This window comes from Amphiura filiformis, chromosome 1 (genome assembly GCF_039555335.1).
Source record: "Amphiura filiformis chromosome 1, Afil_fr2py, whole genome shotgun sequence".
In the NCBI taxonomy this organism is placed as follows: Eukaryota; Metazoa; Echinodermata; class Ophiuroidea; order Amphilepidida; family Amphiuridae; genus Amphiura; species Amphiura filiformis.
Window position 1 is genome coordinate 97,952,407 of NC_092628.1, and position 14,290 is coordinate 97,966,696.

Genomic DNA, 14,290 nt, shown 5'->3' on the forward strand with positions numbered 1-14,290 from the left:
ATCTCTGGTTGTTATTGAAGCAAAAAAATTAAATTAGTATGCAACTCGACTACACTGACGTCAGTCACTCTATGGAGGAAGCCAAATGGACTATTGTAACAAGTTTGAATTCCCATTATACGTCTTATGTACTGACTTCACAAACCCAATTAAAAGAATGACACAATAGTACAACTTATTTTCACATTTAATCATATTGCAATGCAATTTATTTCATAACATACCATATTAAAAAGATTTTAATATGTCAACATATTTCAAAACCTCAAGTTGTAAAATGAAGTTCTTCAAAAAAGTTAATTTTCACAAACGTGCAATTTGTATTCCGTTTTACTTAAGGGAGATTCAGGGATACACAATACACATCCCTGCAATTAATTGATAAGCCAGAAATGCCATTTTCACATTAAAATCATGATTAATCTTTGAAATCAATCAAACAATCATAATTATGTGGGAGTCATACAGTTCAATCTCAGTTATCCGGCCATGATAGGGCCGGATTGGTGCAAAAATCCGGTTTTAGAATGTGTAATTCTACATTGAATTCTACACTAAAAAGGTTGTATTTTAGTAAGACACATTGCTGTACACAATGGAAGTTGGCCTTCTAATGCTTGAGGCACAAAAATAAGGTTATCATTGAATTGAAAAAACATGTTTTCTTTTGAAGATCATTTGTTTGGATAACTGAGATATTTGTATAAGAGACGTGTCCTGATAAGTGAGGTGCGAATGTACTACATTGTATCACAAATGGTTACAGGTTGAAAGTCAGATGGGTCATTATTCTGAAACCCAATTTATAAGTATTATAAACCCTAAATCCTTACCATAACCCTAAACTTTACCCACATTTATAACCCAAGCTCCAATTCTAAACCTAACCCTGACTCTAATGCTAACCTTAACCAAAAGTGACCTAAATTTTCAGATTTATTACAAAAATGCCTTCTCTGTATTACACTATTCCTTTGCACTAATGTAAGTTGAAATGAAAATAAAATAAAACTGAACTGAACTGAACTAAACTTTCTGGACAAATGTGCTGTTCCCCAACAAAGTGCAATTTTCATTTACAAAGACAGTGGTAGGATTATAAAGCACTGTCATTTAGGAAAGGACCTAGTTTAGCTTCCCATACTCAAATTGACATAATCAAGCCAACTGATCAGTCTTGGAGAGAAGAATCAATAAATCATACATGTAGAAAACTTTGATCTGCCATTTACCCAAATATCTCCGTCATCCATTGAAATTAAACTATTAGACAGGCTATATCAAGATTTATGTGTTCAAATTGCACCATTGAATTCTGCTATGATACTACTTGAGATGTCCAATACAATATATCCAAAGGCTACCTGCCTTGTGCATTTTGTTTAATATTGTGATTTTATACACAAAATTAGTCGGACATCAAGTTCATTATATGTGTCATTTTTAGGGTGTTATTTAACTGAAAACTCCATCACAATGTGACTTACGAAGTTATGATTCAAGAGATATGGTCATTTTAATATTGCCCAGAACAATAAAATACAAAAGGAGTTGAATACTTTATTATTACATGTAGCTATATCTCAAAACCAATATTAGTGAGTAACAACTCATTTTAGCTTGATTATATCACATTTGTAATCACTTGTTAACAGTGATTAGGATGAATAATGTAACATCCTTGTCCATGTAGACAAAAATATAAAACAACACTTTTGATAAAGTATCAGGCATGAGACTGCACTTTCCTAAAAAAAAAAAAGTGCCCAAAATGTGACAAAAAGTACCAAAAACAGGCCAAAATTAAATAAAGTTGCAGAAATTTTGACTAAAAAAAAAATGAATTCAGTTTTAAAACTGAAAATTCTCATGCCTGAAGTATTGATCAAACAAATACCACATGGCAGCACAAGGCTTGTATTGCATTTTGTGCCTTGATTCGTTACTTTTTGTTTGCTTTAAAAATAACATTACAAAATCTCCTTATCACCAAGGGAATGCTTTGCATTCTATATACATGTCTACAATGACCAGACATTGCTATTACAGGTAAACACATTTAGAGCCTTTATGAGGATCTTTTGCAGACATAAATTTATCACAAGCATGGGGATATATTGCAGACATAAATGTATCACAGACATGGGGATACATTGCAGACATAAATATATCATAAGCACTTCTGTCTGATAGAAAAGTGATCAAATCACGCATGTTCAAAACTGCATTATGTTGTTTACAAACTTTTCAACAAGTTTCTTTCTTTGTAGTATTCCATAAGTACTATTTGTGTATTACAACCAAGAAGAAACTAAGGCTCTGTGTTTCAAATTCATCAGAAAATTTAACAAGGTTCTTATTTTGTGATTGCAACATCACCTGCTTTCAGTATGGATTGACAAAACCTTATTTCCAAAATTTCAGTTAATTCCGATTGTGCATTTCTGAGCTATGCATAACGACAGCCAGAAAATACAAATAGGAGAGTTTCTTTTAACATAGTCTGATTTCTGAATTCTGATGATACAAATATCTCAAGTTCTCAACTTGTTTTGGAGACAAGTGAGGAGCATGAGGTTCTGGATCAAGATATTCCCTTTAAAACAAAAACATGCCCAGGGTTTGTCTTTGCTCAATCAATTTGTTTCACTTTTTAACAACTTAAGTGAAACTTTTCCACTGTAAATTATATGACTCTGATGCATCATCAAAAAATGATGTGATAAGAATTGGCGGGACTCATTTAGGGAACAAACCAAAAGATCGATGACGTCCTTTAAACGTAACTAGTTTCGTTTCTCAGCCGACCCCCTCCCTCCCTGCCAGAAACGTAATAATAAAATGTTGAAAATTTTGACATAATAGTAATAATGACACATTTTTTCAGACCGATGTTTTGTACAAACGTAATCGAGTATTTTACCCCCTCCCCCTTAAACGAAACCAGTTACGTTTATAGGACGTCATCGATCTTTTTATTTGTTCCCTTAGTTTCCATCTATATACATGGATGAAATGTAAAAAAAAAGGCTAATAAAAAACCCGGTGTGGGCTTATCCTTCATGTAAGCATACACATAAAATTAGCCTACTGTCAGGACTTCATTTAGGGATTAGACAGCTTATTCCCTAAGCTGTCTAATCCCTGTCTTGATACTAGGCTATCTCAGAATATGCTTACATGAATTCAATACCAGTATTTGCTGACAAGTCATTTATTCTCTAGCAATACTGACAAACAAAATATACTTTGCTGCTATCTCTTCTATTGGACACATTTGTGACCTGCTCCCACAAAATGAAGTCCCAAGTTTGGAGACGTTTTAACTGTTGAGTTGATGTTCTTTGCTTGAAGACACCTGTATTGGCAGTGGTATGTCATTTGTAAATGGGGACAGTCCCAATTCACAAAGGACATATTATCACCGACTATAAACTTGACTTCAAACAAAGAACAACATCACAACAATTGGCAAGTCTCAAAACCACCTACTTGTGATTTTATGCTCATTTTGTGAAATTGTGGTACATTGTAACAGGCCACATTTGTGAACATGATCACTTCACCACTCATACTGTGATACAGAAGTTACTTACAACTTTTGAACATAATATACAAATCTTATAAATAAACTTAACAAAATAAATACTAAAACAATTTAAATCACAAGTAAAAAGAAAACAATACCATGAAATAAAATAAACAGATATAACTATTTTTCCATGATGTTATTTGTATGAGAACATTATCAACTTTATAGTCAAATAGATAGATATACAAAATGATGAAAACATCTGCAAGTAATTAAAAAAAATACATGTTGTTTCTTTACATATATCATACTTTTCAAGCAGGAAATGTACCAGACATTGTAATTCAAAATGTATGTGTGGATTCACTAGTAACAGTTTACTAGTGAGTGAACCAAATTTAAGTTTTTGATATTATGTTGCAGTAACACTAACATTCTGCAATCAGGGAGATTTCCAACATTTATATTTGGCAAATTCGGGATAATTTAAAATACTGATAAAGCAAAAACCAGAACATAATGGCTTAATGAACAAAGTTTGTTGTATGAACAAAGAAATTTTGTCAGTATTAATGAAAATATTGGTCTGAATCTGGGACACTTTCAGGTTTGTCTGGAGGTAGGAAGATTGGTGCATTTTCAGAGAACATCTGGCAAATGAGAGAGACTTGGCATCTCTGATGTTGCTTCAATTACTTCTATCTCTTAGATTATTATAAATATGCCATTTTCACGGACCAAAAAAATTTCTTTTTATGACAAAAACTGAGTAGATAAAAAAAATCAACAGCAAATAAAATCAGGCTAAAACGCTTCAATAAATAAAAAATGCTTGAAATAAAAGAAACATGTATAGAATAACTAATGTCATTATTCATTCATTATTCAATATAAAGTCCACACATTCTTGTTGCTCACTAGGACAATCAGTTATTTGCTAAACCAAAAATATCCTAAAATCCATTTAAAAAAAATTTATTTCTTTGAAACTAGCTTAACATTCTAAACCTTACAAATGGCATTTGGCAAACCAAGGGAGTGTTCTCATTATGCTTGATGGATGTGTAGTCCGTCAACTCAGAAGTACAAAGACCTCGGAAACTGGAGGTATGAGAATAATCATTTCAGTGCAATGCGTGTGAAAATGCTTCTTCAGCGCAAACTGCTGCATAATTTTTACTTGCCGAGTGCACCACGCCCTTATGTGTCACGTTTTTTAACACGCAGTGCGTGTGGATAAAGCATCGACCCCCAATGCCACAGATTTGGTTTGTACTTCTAGATTGAAGCAGTATAGGGTTGTGGAACTCAGTCCTACATCAAGTCTAACTTCTGAGCCTTGTGAGAATGTGAAAAGAGTGATCTCAATCCAACATTCAGGGTGTAGTCATCGATACCACCTTTGATTGCTTGTTCCTATGACTATCCAAATGGCCATTGTTATTGAAACATTCCAACGACTTGATATCAACATATAAACAGCCAATTTATTGAATAGTATCATTCAACATACGCAACAATCTGGTGTTGCAAACTACATTAAAGTGAACATCAACAGATCTCAGAATAGCTGAATAAATTTAAGTTATATTGTGATAATGATATTGCATATATATAAATATAGTTATGTCATAACTTAAATCAATCAACTTGGTAGAGTATGCTTCTAAAGCCCTCATTGATTCTGTAAGAGATGTCAAGTTGTGAGTTGATGTTGTGAATTGATCTCTTGCTTCACCTGAACACATAGATTGGTACGCTGTGCTCGGGAACGTGGGTCAAGTTCAGTGACTGGTACCTGGAATATGCAGAAAAAAATAACATAACAATGAATTCTTGGTATAGTTTATGTTATGTACGGTAATTATGAAGCTTTGACATTTTAGACAAATTATTACTGTCTTCTGACCTAATTAGTGCCTCATGTGCTGAACATTCATTTCAAGGGGATGTTTGTAATGCACTATGATGAGTATGATCTGAAAGTCAAAATTGGTCAATAGAAATTCTCAGATGCTAAGCGTATGCATTTTTTTTTTCATTTAAAAAATGCAATGGGAAATGCATGATATTTGTTGCATTTTTGTGGGGTTTGTTTTGTTTTATTTAAATTTTCCAGAACTTTGTGTTTGGGTAGGGTAATTTCTTATAGTCAATTTCACTCAAAGGAATTATAAAAGATTTTCTGTACAAAATGTTTGTTTCACTGCATCACCAAACAATGAACAATTATATATGGGCCAATATGATCATAAATACATTGCAAGTAAAAGACTGTCCAACAATTGAAATTGAAAATGATTATCTTCACCCATCTTTACCCATGAGGATCACCTACAAAGTTGTAACTAAAATACACTTTTCAAAACCACCCATTTATGGATTATACCTCATCATTATTTGTTTCTTACATTTCAGAACTACGATGGTAGTAGTAACCCTCGATTGTGGCAGCAGATTTCTGGAAGCAAATGTAGTAGAATCCTGCAAACGATGCACCCATGATGTCTTTCACTTTGTGGTCAGGGACAAGGAAGTGCTCCTAGAACACAGAAATATAACAATCATTTGATCAATTCAATACACAAAAGTACAAAGGTCAAATACTCAATCAATGGACAATTTTTTGAACAAGATTGATAAAATAGCCCTGACCTAATGAAGGTTGTTCTTTATCTGCCTTGTATCTATTGTCTCATGTAACACAGGCAAAACAGTGTCAAGGTAGAACAGTGACTCCACAGTGATTCTATGACCAAAGATACTGGTTTTGCAATATTTTGTGAGATGACAGATGGCCGTGTGTTTTGAACTCGCCACCCTTAGCGTTACATCAGAAATATTATGAATTTTTACACCAATCAAGTTTCAAATTAGAATATCTACACAACTATCAACCCTAAACTAGCAAAAGTATACATTTTTGACAAGCTGAAGGCATAAGCAATTCAAATATACACATTTCAACTCATTGTACAGGGTGACCTTGAAGTTATACAGGGTGGAATAAAAAATTCCAAATAAAAAATGGGTCACTTAATGCATTGCTTATTACTAACTTGCAGTTATAAACTGAAAGTAAACAACATTGATTTGGTTAGAGGTTAGGGGATCCTACTGACTGGGGAAGAAAAAAATCACAGCTGTTTGGTAATCTCAGAATACAGGGTGTCCCAAAATATGTTCAAATTTTTTTACAATTCAACATATTTTGAACTGAAACATTTTACCCCTAACCCATACAGAAAAATATATGTCCATATTTAGATTCCTCGTCAAATTTCCTCTCAGAAAATATATACTTTGACTATGATAGGATAAGTAATTAAATATTTACAGCAACTTTTAGATTTTGAAGACATCCGCATTGCTGATACTACAGTGTTTAATATGAAAACGGGTAGTTTTGTACGTAAAAGTTTGTATTTTATAGACTAAACCAATCATAAAGAGTTCAAAATGATTAAAAACAATTAGCATAATTAATAACCTTTCACAAGAGCTCTTAACCATGCCTGTAGCCCATATGGATGCAAAGATATGATCAGTTGATTCAACGTGCACACTGCACACACAAAATCTATATTTCTCATAGACTTTGTACATACCGCCACCGCCACAACCGCCACCGCCACAACAACCACCTCGGCCATTCTGAAAAAAAAAATTATAACTCCACTATCTTAGCTGATAAACAATTCTCCTTTGGAGGTCTGTTAGGTCACTCATTTAGCTACAAAATGACACCAAACACACTACAATACCTTTTGTTTAAGCAGAGATATAACAATTTGAACGAGTCTCGATTTGGAAAAGCGTAACAAAACCACCATTTTTGGGTGGCGAGTTCAAAACGCGTGGCCAGATGCACATTTATCATCATTCTTTAAGGGGTACTACACCCCTGCCCAATTTTGTGCCTATTTTTGCATTTTTCTCAAAAATTATAGAGCATTGGTGACAAGAAAGATATGTATATATAGGGGCAAGGACTACAACTGCAACACTGGGAATTTTATTTCAGCACAGACAACAGTTGTGGAGTTACAGTCAAAAATGAGGGAAAACCAATATTTGATCAATAAATCAATAACTACTTGTCTTGAGTTGCTGAATTTTCAGTGCAGTAGTTGTAGTCCTTGCCCCTATAATATACCTTACTTGTCACCAATGCAAAAAAACCCCGCAAAAATAAGCAAAAAATTGGCTAGGGGTGTAGTACCCCCTTAATAACACTATTTCAAATATTTTATAATTACCTTCCACCTCATGAAGACATAATCTGTGTTTTTCAAAGCATCATAGTTGAAGGTGTCTTGGTTAAATGTCTTTGCATACTGGTAAAATGGCAAGAATTGGCCCTGCAAGGGAAAAGACAGGTCACATATTATAAGATATCTTCTTGAATAGTAGCGATTGGATATCAAGAAATTCTCCAAACATAAGAATTCTGTGGACTTTTGATTTTAATTTAATCCATTGTACGCTTGTAGCCCCTATCCAACATGTTCACTTCTCCGACCAGTGCTTGGGCCCATTATGACTGTTGGATTGTACAATGTACATGTTGATGGTTTAAAACCAGGAAGCTGTAACTCATTAACTATGCTCAGCTCGACAAAATAAGCATGAAGTTGGCTCTTTGCTTTGGTCTTCAAAAATCAATATTCCCGAAGCCCAACAATTAGTAAAAAAAATCAAGTTTCTTTTTAAAGTACAAACTTCTTTTAATATTGAGATCTATATACCTACCTGAATTCCAATCCCACTGTGCTATTACACCAGATTTTTACCCAAATTGCACTTACCAAACTTGCTATACATGTATAATAGTACTTTGTGTAAGTACTCCAATGTGGTGCAAGTTTTAGTACTTGTATTGTATTGCGACAAATGCTGCATTTTGAATGATTTCCACTGAATAGCTTTTGAATGTACCAATCCCACTATACTGGCATGGGATAAGTCAAGTTTAACTTACCCAATGTTTTTTGTCTACCTCCTCATCGGCATCCCACTTCCTGGTCAAGAATGGACGTCTTTCACTTATGATTTCTCCCTCAAAGAATGTGACCAAGACAGGATATTCTTCTGTCAAACCTTTGATCTTCAAATAGCCACACACATAACTGTTTTCTAAATCAACATGCTGCAAAGAGAAAACATTGATCAAACATGTTACATTTGAAGCACAAGTTTTGACAGCTGCAGTCAATTTACAGCCAGTAAGTGTAATAATGTAGATATACGCAGGCTGAGCGCAGCTTTGACTATTAAAAAAATCTCGGCTTTTTTCAGACACAAATTATTAGTTTGAGTCAAAACAGGGTTGCCCTTACTCGAGAACTCGAGAATTTGCACACGATAGTTACGCATTCGATGCTAGCAGTGTCCGAAATAAGGAAAATCTGGAGGTTATCCCGAGGATAAGGCCAAGTAAAAAATAAAACATGTTTCACGTCCGGGTTTTCAAACAAAAGGAGGAAGAGGGGGCTTTTTTAATCGCAAAATTGATGTAAATACCCATAATTAGAGCTGTTTTAGCGCATACAATAATGCCTGGAAAAAGGAGGAGGCCCTTTTTTATTTGTTGTTCTGAGAGTTACACCCCCTCTAATGATCACAAAATCTTCCTAAAATGTTTCTTGTATCTTAACAAGGCTACAGAAAGCATCCCAACTTCCTAGACATATTTTTTGAAAAGTGAATTTCAAAAAATAAAAATATATTTCAGGAAACCTCAAAAAAGGAAGCGGGAGGGGACGTGAAACATGTTTATTTTTTTTATTTGGCCTAACTAAAGCATAAATTCTGCTTGTCCTCAATACATTTTGGTTGTCCCCATAATGTGTCATACTTTTGGAGGTAAAATATAGTGATTGTCCAGGGGATAAGTAGGCCTACATAGCTCAATATGGTTGTCCCCAGTGATTTTTGGACAAGAGGACAAGAGGATAAGTAGGGGAGATTGGGGTTAGTTGGAACGCGGGGTAAGTTGAAACATTGTATTTTTTTCTGACACAAAAAATTAATTTGGTAAAATACTGGCACCTAGTAATAGGTATTAGTAAGGGTCATCCACCAAATTAGCAACAGCACTGATGTCCCACCAGTGTTGGCTTGGGAAAGGAATATCTGTTTTTTGACTTACTGACTAATTTTTATACCCCTCAGAAAAGATGCGTTATCTCCATGTTGTTTGAAGATTCAGGGGATTATTTTTGGAGTATCATAAGCACTAGTAGTAAGTCACAGAATAATGTTAAATAAAAGTTTTATTGTATTTCTTATTTTGTGTAATGAACTTTGAAATGTAAAAATAGGCATCGGGGTTAGTTGAAACTTTTGAGGTGGGGTTAGTTGACACGTGAAAATCGCATAGAAAAATATGGTTAAAAATTTGACTTTTAAAATTTGTAACATGTTTACCATTTCTTCAATATTGCTTTAATATGGTTAAAAAGCAATAATACAACCAAAAAGTGCACACAGAAAGTACATTTTATAATATTTTAGGCTTCTCATATTTTGGTCCATGGTGACACTCCTCACCTTGTGTCCAAAGTATTGACCCGCACTCCCACATATTTATTTATTCATTTTTTCACACTGATTGTATGTTAAAGGGTGCCTTCAAGGGAAGTATAACCCTAACAACACAATAATAATTATTTTGAAATTTTTAAAAGCCATGTTTCAACTAACCCCACCCTATGTTTCAACTTACCCCAGGGGCGGGGTTAGTTGAAACACTTTTTTCAAATTTTCAAATTGGATTATAATGAATAATAATAAGCAGGTCCAATAAAGTTTAAGGCTGTATTTGTAGCATGTATGTATATGTTTATACTGATATTGTTAGTGTTTCTTGAAAGTAATCGGTTTGCGTTAAAAAGACGATTTTGTGAAAAATGTTTCAACTAACCCCAATCTCCCCTACTATATTTCGAACACTGGATGCTAGAGTACTTTGCTATGGTTTTTCGGTCGGACAGCGGTGCAATTCTTTGCACCCAGTGTTGGAAATAGCTGGTATCGTGTAGCAAAATGCTACACAATTTTGGAGTTGAGTAGCATTTTTATGCCATAGACATGTATCACACTGAAGTTTGTGAATGTACCAAGAGAAAAGTAATGAAAACAAATTTTGCTACTTAATTCCAACACTGTTTCCACCGCCGGAGGTTATTTATTCTGTTAATGTTGAAATTTGGATGAAAGTTATTTTGACAAGTCAACTGTATCTTTTGAGCAAAATTTACCAAATCTGGACAGTCTAATTACTAAAATTTTGCTGAAATTTGTGAAAGTGTGCAAGTCGCAATACCAGACAGCCGGCACAATACAATTCCCATTCAACATTCAAACGCGTGGCCGGAAACTGAGTCTGAAAGTAAATCAAGGCCAGGGAAGGCTAAATCAGACATGCCCACGGCCACGCCCCCCTAGGCTAGCAGTCTACAGCAAGATAATTGTAAGACATGTGAACCTGTATTTTAGATTAAGATAGGGTATCTCGAGCTACAGGCTAAGCTAGCTAAAACCAGGCAATAATCATGATAAATTGATTAAGGGGGCGCGCCTCCGCAAAGCGTAAGTGCAGTAGTACATGATTGAGTAATGCGTTCTTGCTTTCTGCCAACATATGGATACGCATTGTGAGTTGCACCTTATAACACGTGGGAGTACACTCTCGTCAAAGGTCTACATCGATTAACTATGTGCAAATTCGAAGCTAGAGTTTTCGAGTTAGAAAACTATATACTATATAGCTATAAGTGATGACGTGTGATTAATGGATTAAAATTAAGCTTACCTGCAATTCAACTTCAACATCGTAACAATTGCCTTTACTCTTTTGGTAGCCTTGAAATTTTGAGCCCGAATACAAGAGTGACCTAGCAACTCCTGGTTGCTGGCAATTCTTCGGAGGTGGCGGATAGGTCTCTACAGTAGCCGGCATTTTAATGTCAAAAAAATATTTGCGCGAAAGTAAATTACTCAGCTCTCTCCTTATTCCATGTATTCGCGGTACCTTCGCGGTAATCGCTGATTTCCAACCGCGGGAGCGACCTATGAATAATTAATTAAATGACGTATATATACTAGACCCTCCCTCGGGTCCGTGGAGAACGACTGGTAATGTAGATTACATAGCATTAAAAATCAACCCAATACACGTTCTAGGTATTCTGTGCAGTACACCAGTAGTGTACACCATTTATTTGTTATTGTTGGTTAATTGTATTGTTTATTTGATTGTTTAATGGTTTGTTATTACTTAGTAATTATTTGTTTATATTTGGTTTGTTTATTTGTTTGATTTTTATTTATTTGGTTTTTTTGTTAATTGTTTTGTTTACTTGTTTACTTGTTATAACTTGTTATTGACTTGTTTGTTTCAGCGTTTATTTATTTATTTGTTTATAAGTTTGTTTATTCATTTGTTTGTTTGTTAATTAGTTTGTTTATAAGTTTGTTAATTTGTTTATTTCTTTGTTTATTTTTTGTTAATCATATTGTTTATTTATTTGTTTATAAGTTTGTTAATTTATTGGTTTGTTTGTGTTTTGTTAATGACTATTTGTTTGCATTTTGTTTGTTTATTTATTTGTTTATAATTTTATTTGTTTGTTAATAAGTTTGTTGTTGATTTGTTTATTTGATTTTATTGTTTAATTATATTGTTTGTTTGTTTTATAAGTTTGTTTATTTGTTTGTTATTTTATATTATTTTGTTTATTTGTTTATTTTTGTTTATGTTTACTTGTTTATTTTTTAAAGTTTGTTGACTTGTTTGTTCAAACGTTTATTTATTTGTTTATAAGTTTTTTTTATTTATTTGTTTGTTAATTAGTTTGTTTATAAGTTTGTTAATTTGTTTATTTATTTGTTCATTTTTTGTTAATCATATTGTTTATTTATTTGTTTATAAGTTTGTTAATTTATTGGTGTGTTTGTGTTTTGTTAATGACTTTGTTTATTTGTTTGCATTTTGTTTGTTTGTTTAAAAGTTTATTTGTTTATTTATTTGTTTATAATTTTATTTTTTTTGTTAATAAGTTTGTTGTTAATTTGTTAATTTCATTTTATTGTTTAGTTATATTGTTTATTTGTTTGTTTTATAAGTTTGTTTATTTGTTTGTTATTTTATATTATTTTGTTTATTTGTTTATTTTGTATAACTTTGTTAATTTGTTTATTTATTTGTTTATTTTTTGTTAATCATATTCGGAGTGGTGTAAATCGTTGTAAGTTAATAAATTAATTGATAACTGTTGCTTGCTTGCTTATTGTTTTATCTTTTCAATGCTTGCTTATTTATTTAGGGGCTGTGCAATAATTATGAGGGGTGGGTATAATTTCCAAACGGCTCGTCAAAAATCCCCCCCCCCCTCTCGGCCTGCCAAAAATCGCTTGCTCCCCCTCTCGGACCGCCAAAAAATCTTTGCCACCCCCCTTGTACATGCCAAATTTTTGTGATCCCAATTTGCAAACCTTAAATTGTCTATATACATGTTGCGGGCGTAGCGAGCAGGAAAATTTGCATATTTAAGTGTTTCCGTACGGTTTTCCTAAGCCTTTTTAGAGCGTTTTATTTAAAACTAGCGGGAGACCCGCGCTTCGCGCGGGTCCCCGCTAGTTGAGTAAACGGGAGCGGTTAGTAAACGGGAGTGGTTAGTAAAGAGGGCGCAACACTAAATCACTCCGCATTTTATGTAACAACGAAATTCGGCTAATATAGTCCATAGTGAACATGAGATTGTAGCGACCATATCTACCGACATGTTCACTTTAAATCACTCAATATTGGCTCATATGAATTCGACAAGTGTCTTTAATGATAACATGCAGAAAAAAACTGGACAATTGATCTCAAAAGCAATTCTCTGTGGCGGATTAAGAGAAAACCCCATTTTGAAATGTGAGTGGTGAGTTTAGTATATTTTTAGCTATTATTTTTTGCACCGCAAAATAGCGAAAAAAGTCAATGGTCATCGATATATGCCGACAAATGTTTTGGAATCTAGAGAAACAGAGCTTTAATTTGATACCAAATTTATTTTGCCAAGTATTGCAGGGACGTCAGGAATGGCGCTTGAAGTAGGCCGAATTCACACGTTATCCTATGGGACGCTGAATTAGTGCTGCGCCCCCTAAACATGGTAAACGGTGATGATGATAATCATGGTGTCTTGGTGTAGATTATTCATCCAGTATAGCATGTATAGTAATGACCATGTTAGCTTGATAATCATACGTTAGCTCCTGTCATATTAAAGAAGCTAAATAACTTTAAGTGAATATCCAGACCTGTGATAATGTTGTTACTCACTCAATCACTCAGATTTCTTTTGAAACAGCTCGTGACAAAATGGTTGATTTTAACTTTATCCCAACAAACATAAAACATTAATGTTAAAGAGGTTGCTAGAAAACGTTTCAATTTCGGGTTATAATGGTATAAAACATGTAAGCATCATGTTTAAAAGTTGCAGCAAAACATTTTAGCGAGCCCGTGTTAAAAGCTAGGCCTACATTATAGCCAGGATTTATTTGAGGGGTTCGCAGAATTTCCAAAATGTGGACTTTCAAGTTCTACTAAAGTGGGCTCACCCACCCCCTATCATTTAATCTTTTCGGGCTATACTGAACAGTTGAACGACTCTGCTATATTTTAACATTCCATCTGAAAAGTGGACTTTTTTTTTGCAAATCTGTCACCCAATAACCCCCCCCTTTTTTTCATCAGCTTAC

The 14,290-nt window shown here is 33.8% G+C and overlaps 1 protein-coding gene across 1 annotated transcript; it reads right to left on the reverse strand.

The window, feature by feature from the left end:
- Nucleotides 1-4,755: 4,755 nt before the first annotated feature.
- LOC140159636 (glucose-induced degradation protein 4 homolog) lies at nucleotides 4,756-11,560 on the reverse strand. The gene is made up of 5 exons (XM_072183133.1): nucleotides 11,349-11,560; nucleotides 8,514-8,681; nucleotides 7,792-7,893; nucleotides 5,944-6,074; nucleotides 4,756-5,330 (listed from the first exon to the last, which is right to left on the reverse strand). Exons 1-5 carry the CDS (start codon nucleotides 11,493-11,495, stop codon nucleotides 5,267-5,269), a joined length of 612 nt encoding a protein of 203 aa, XP_072039234.1. The 5' UTR covers nucleotides 11,496-11,560; the 3' UTR covers nucleotides 4,756-5,266.
- Nucleotides 11,561-14,290: the final 2,730 nt, after the last annotated feature.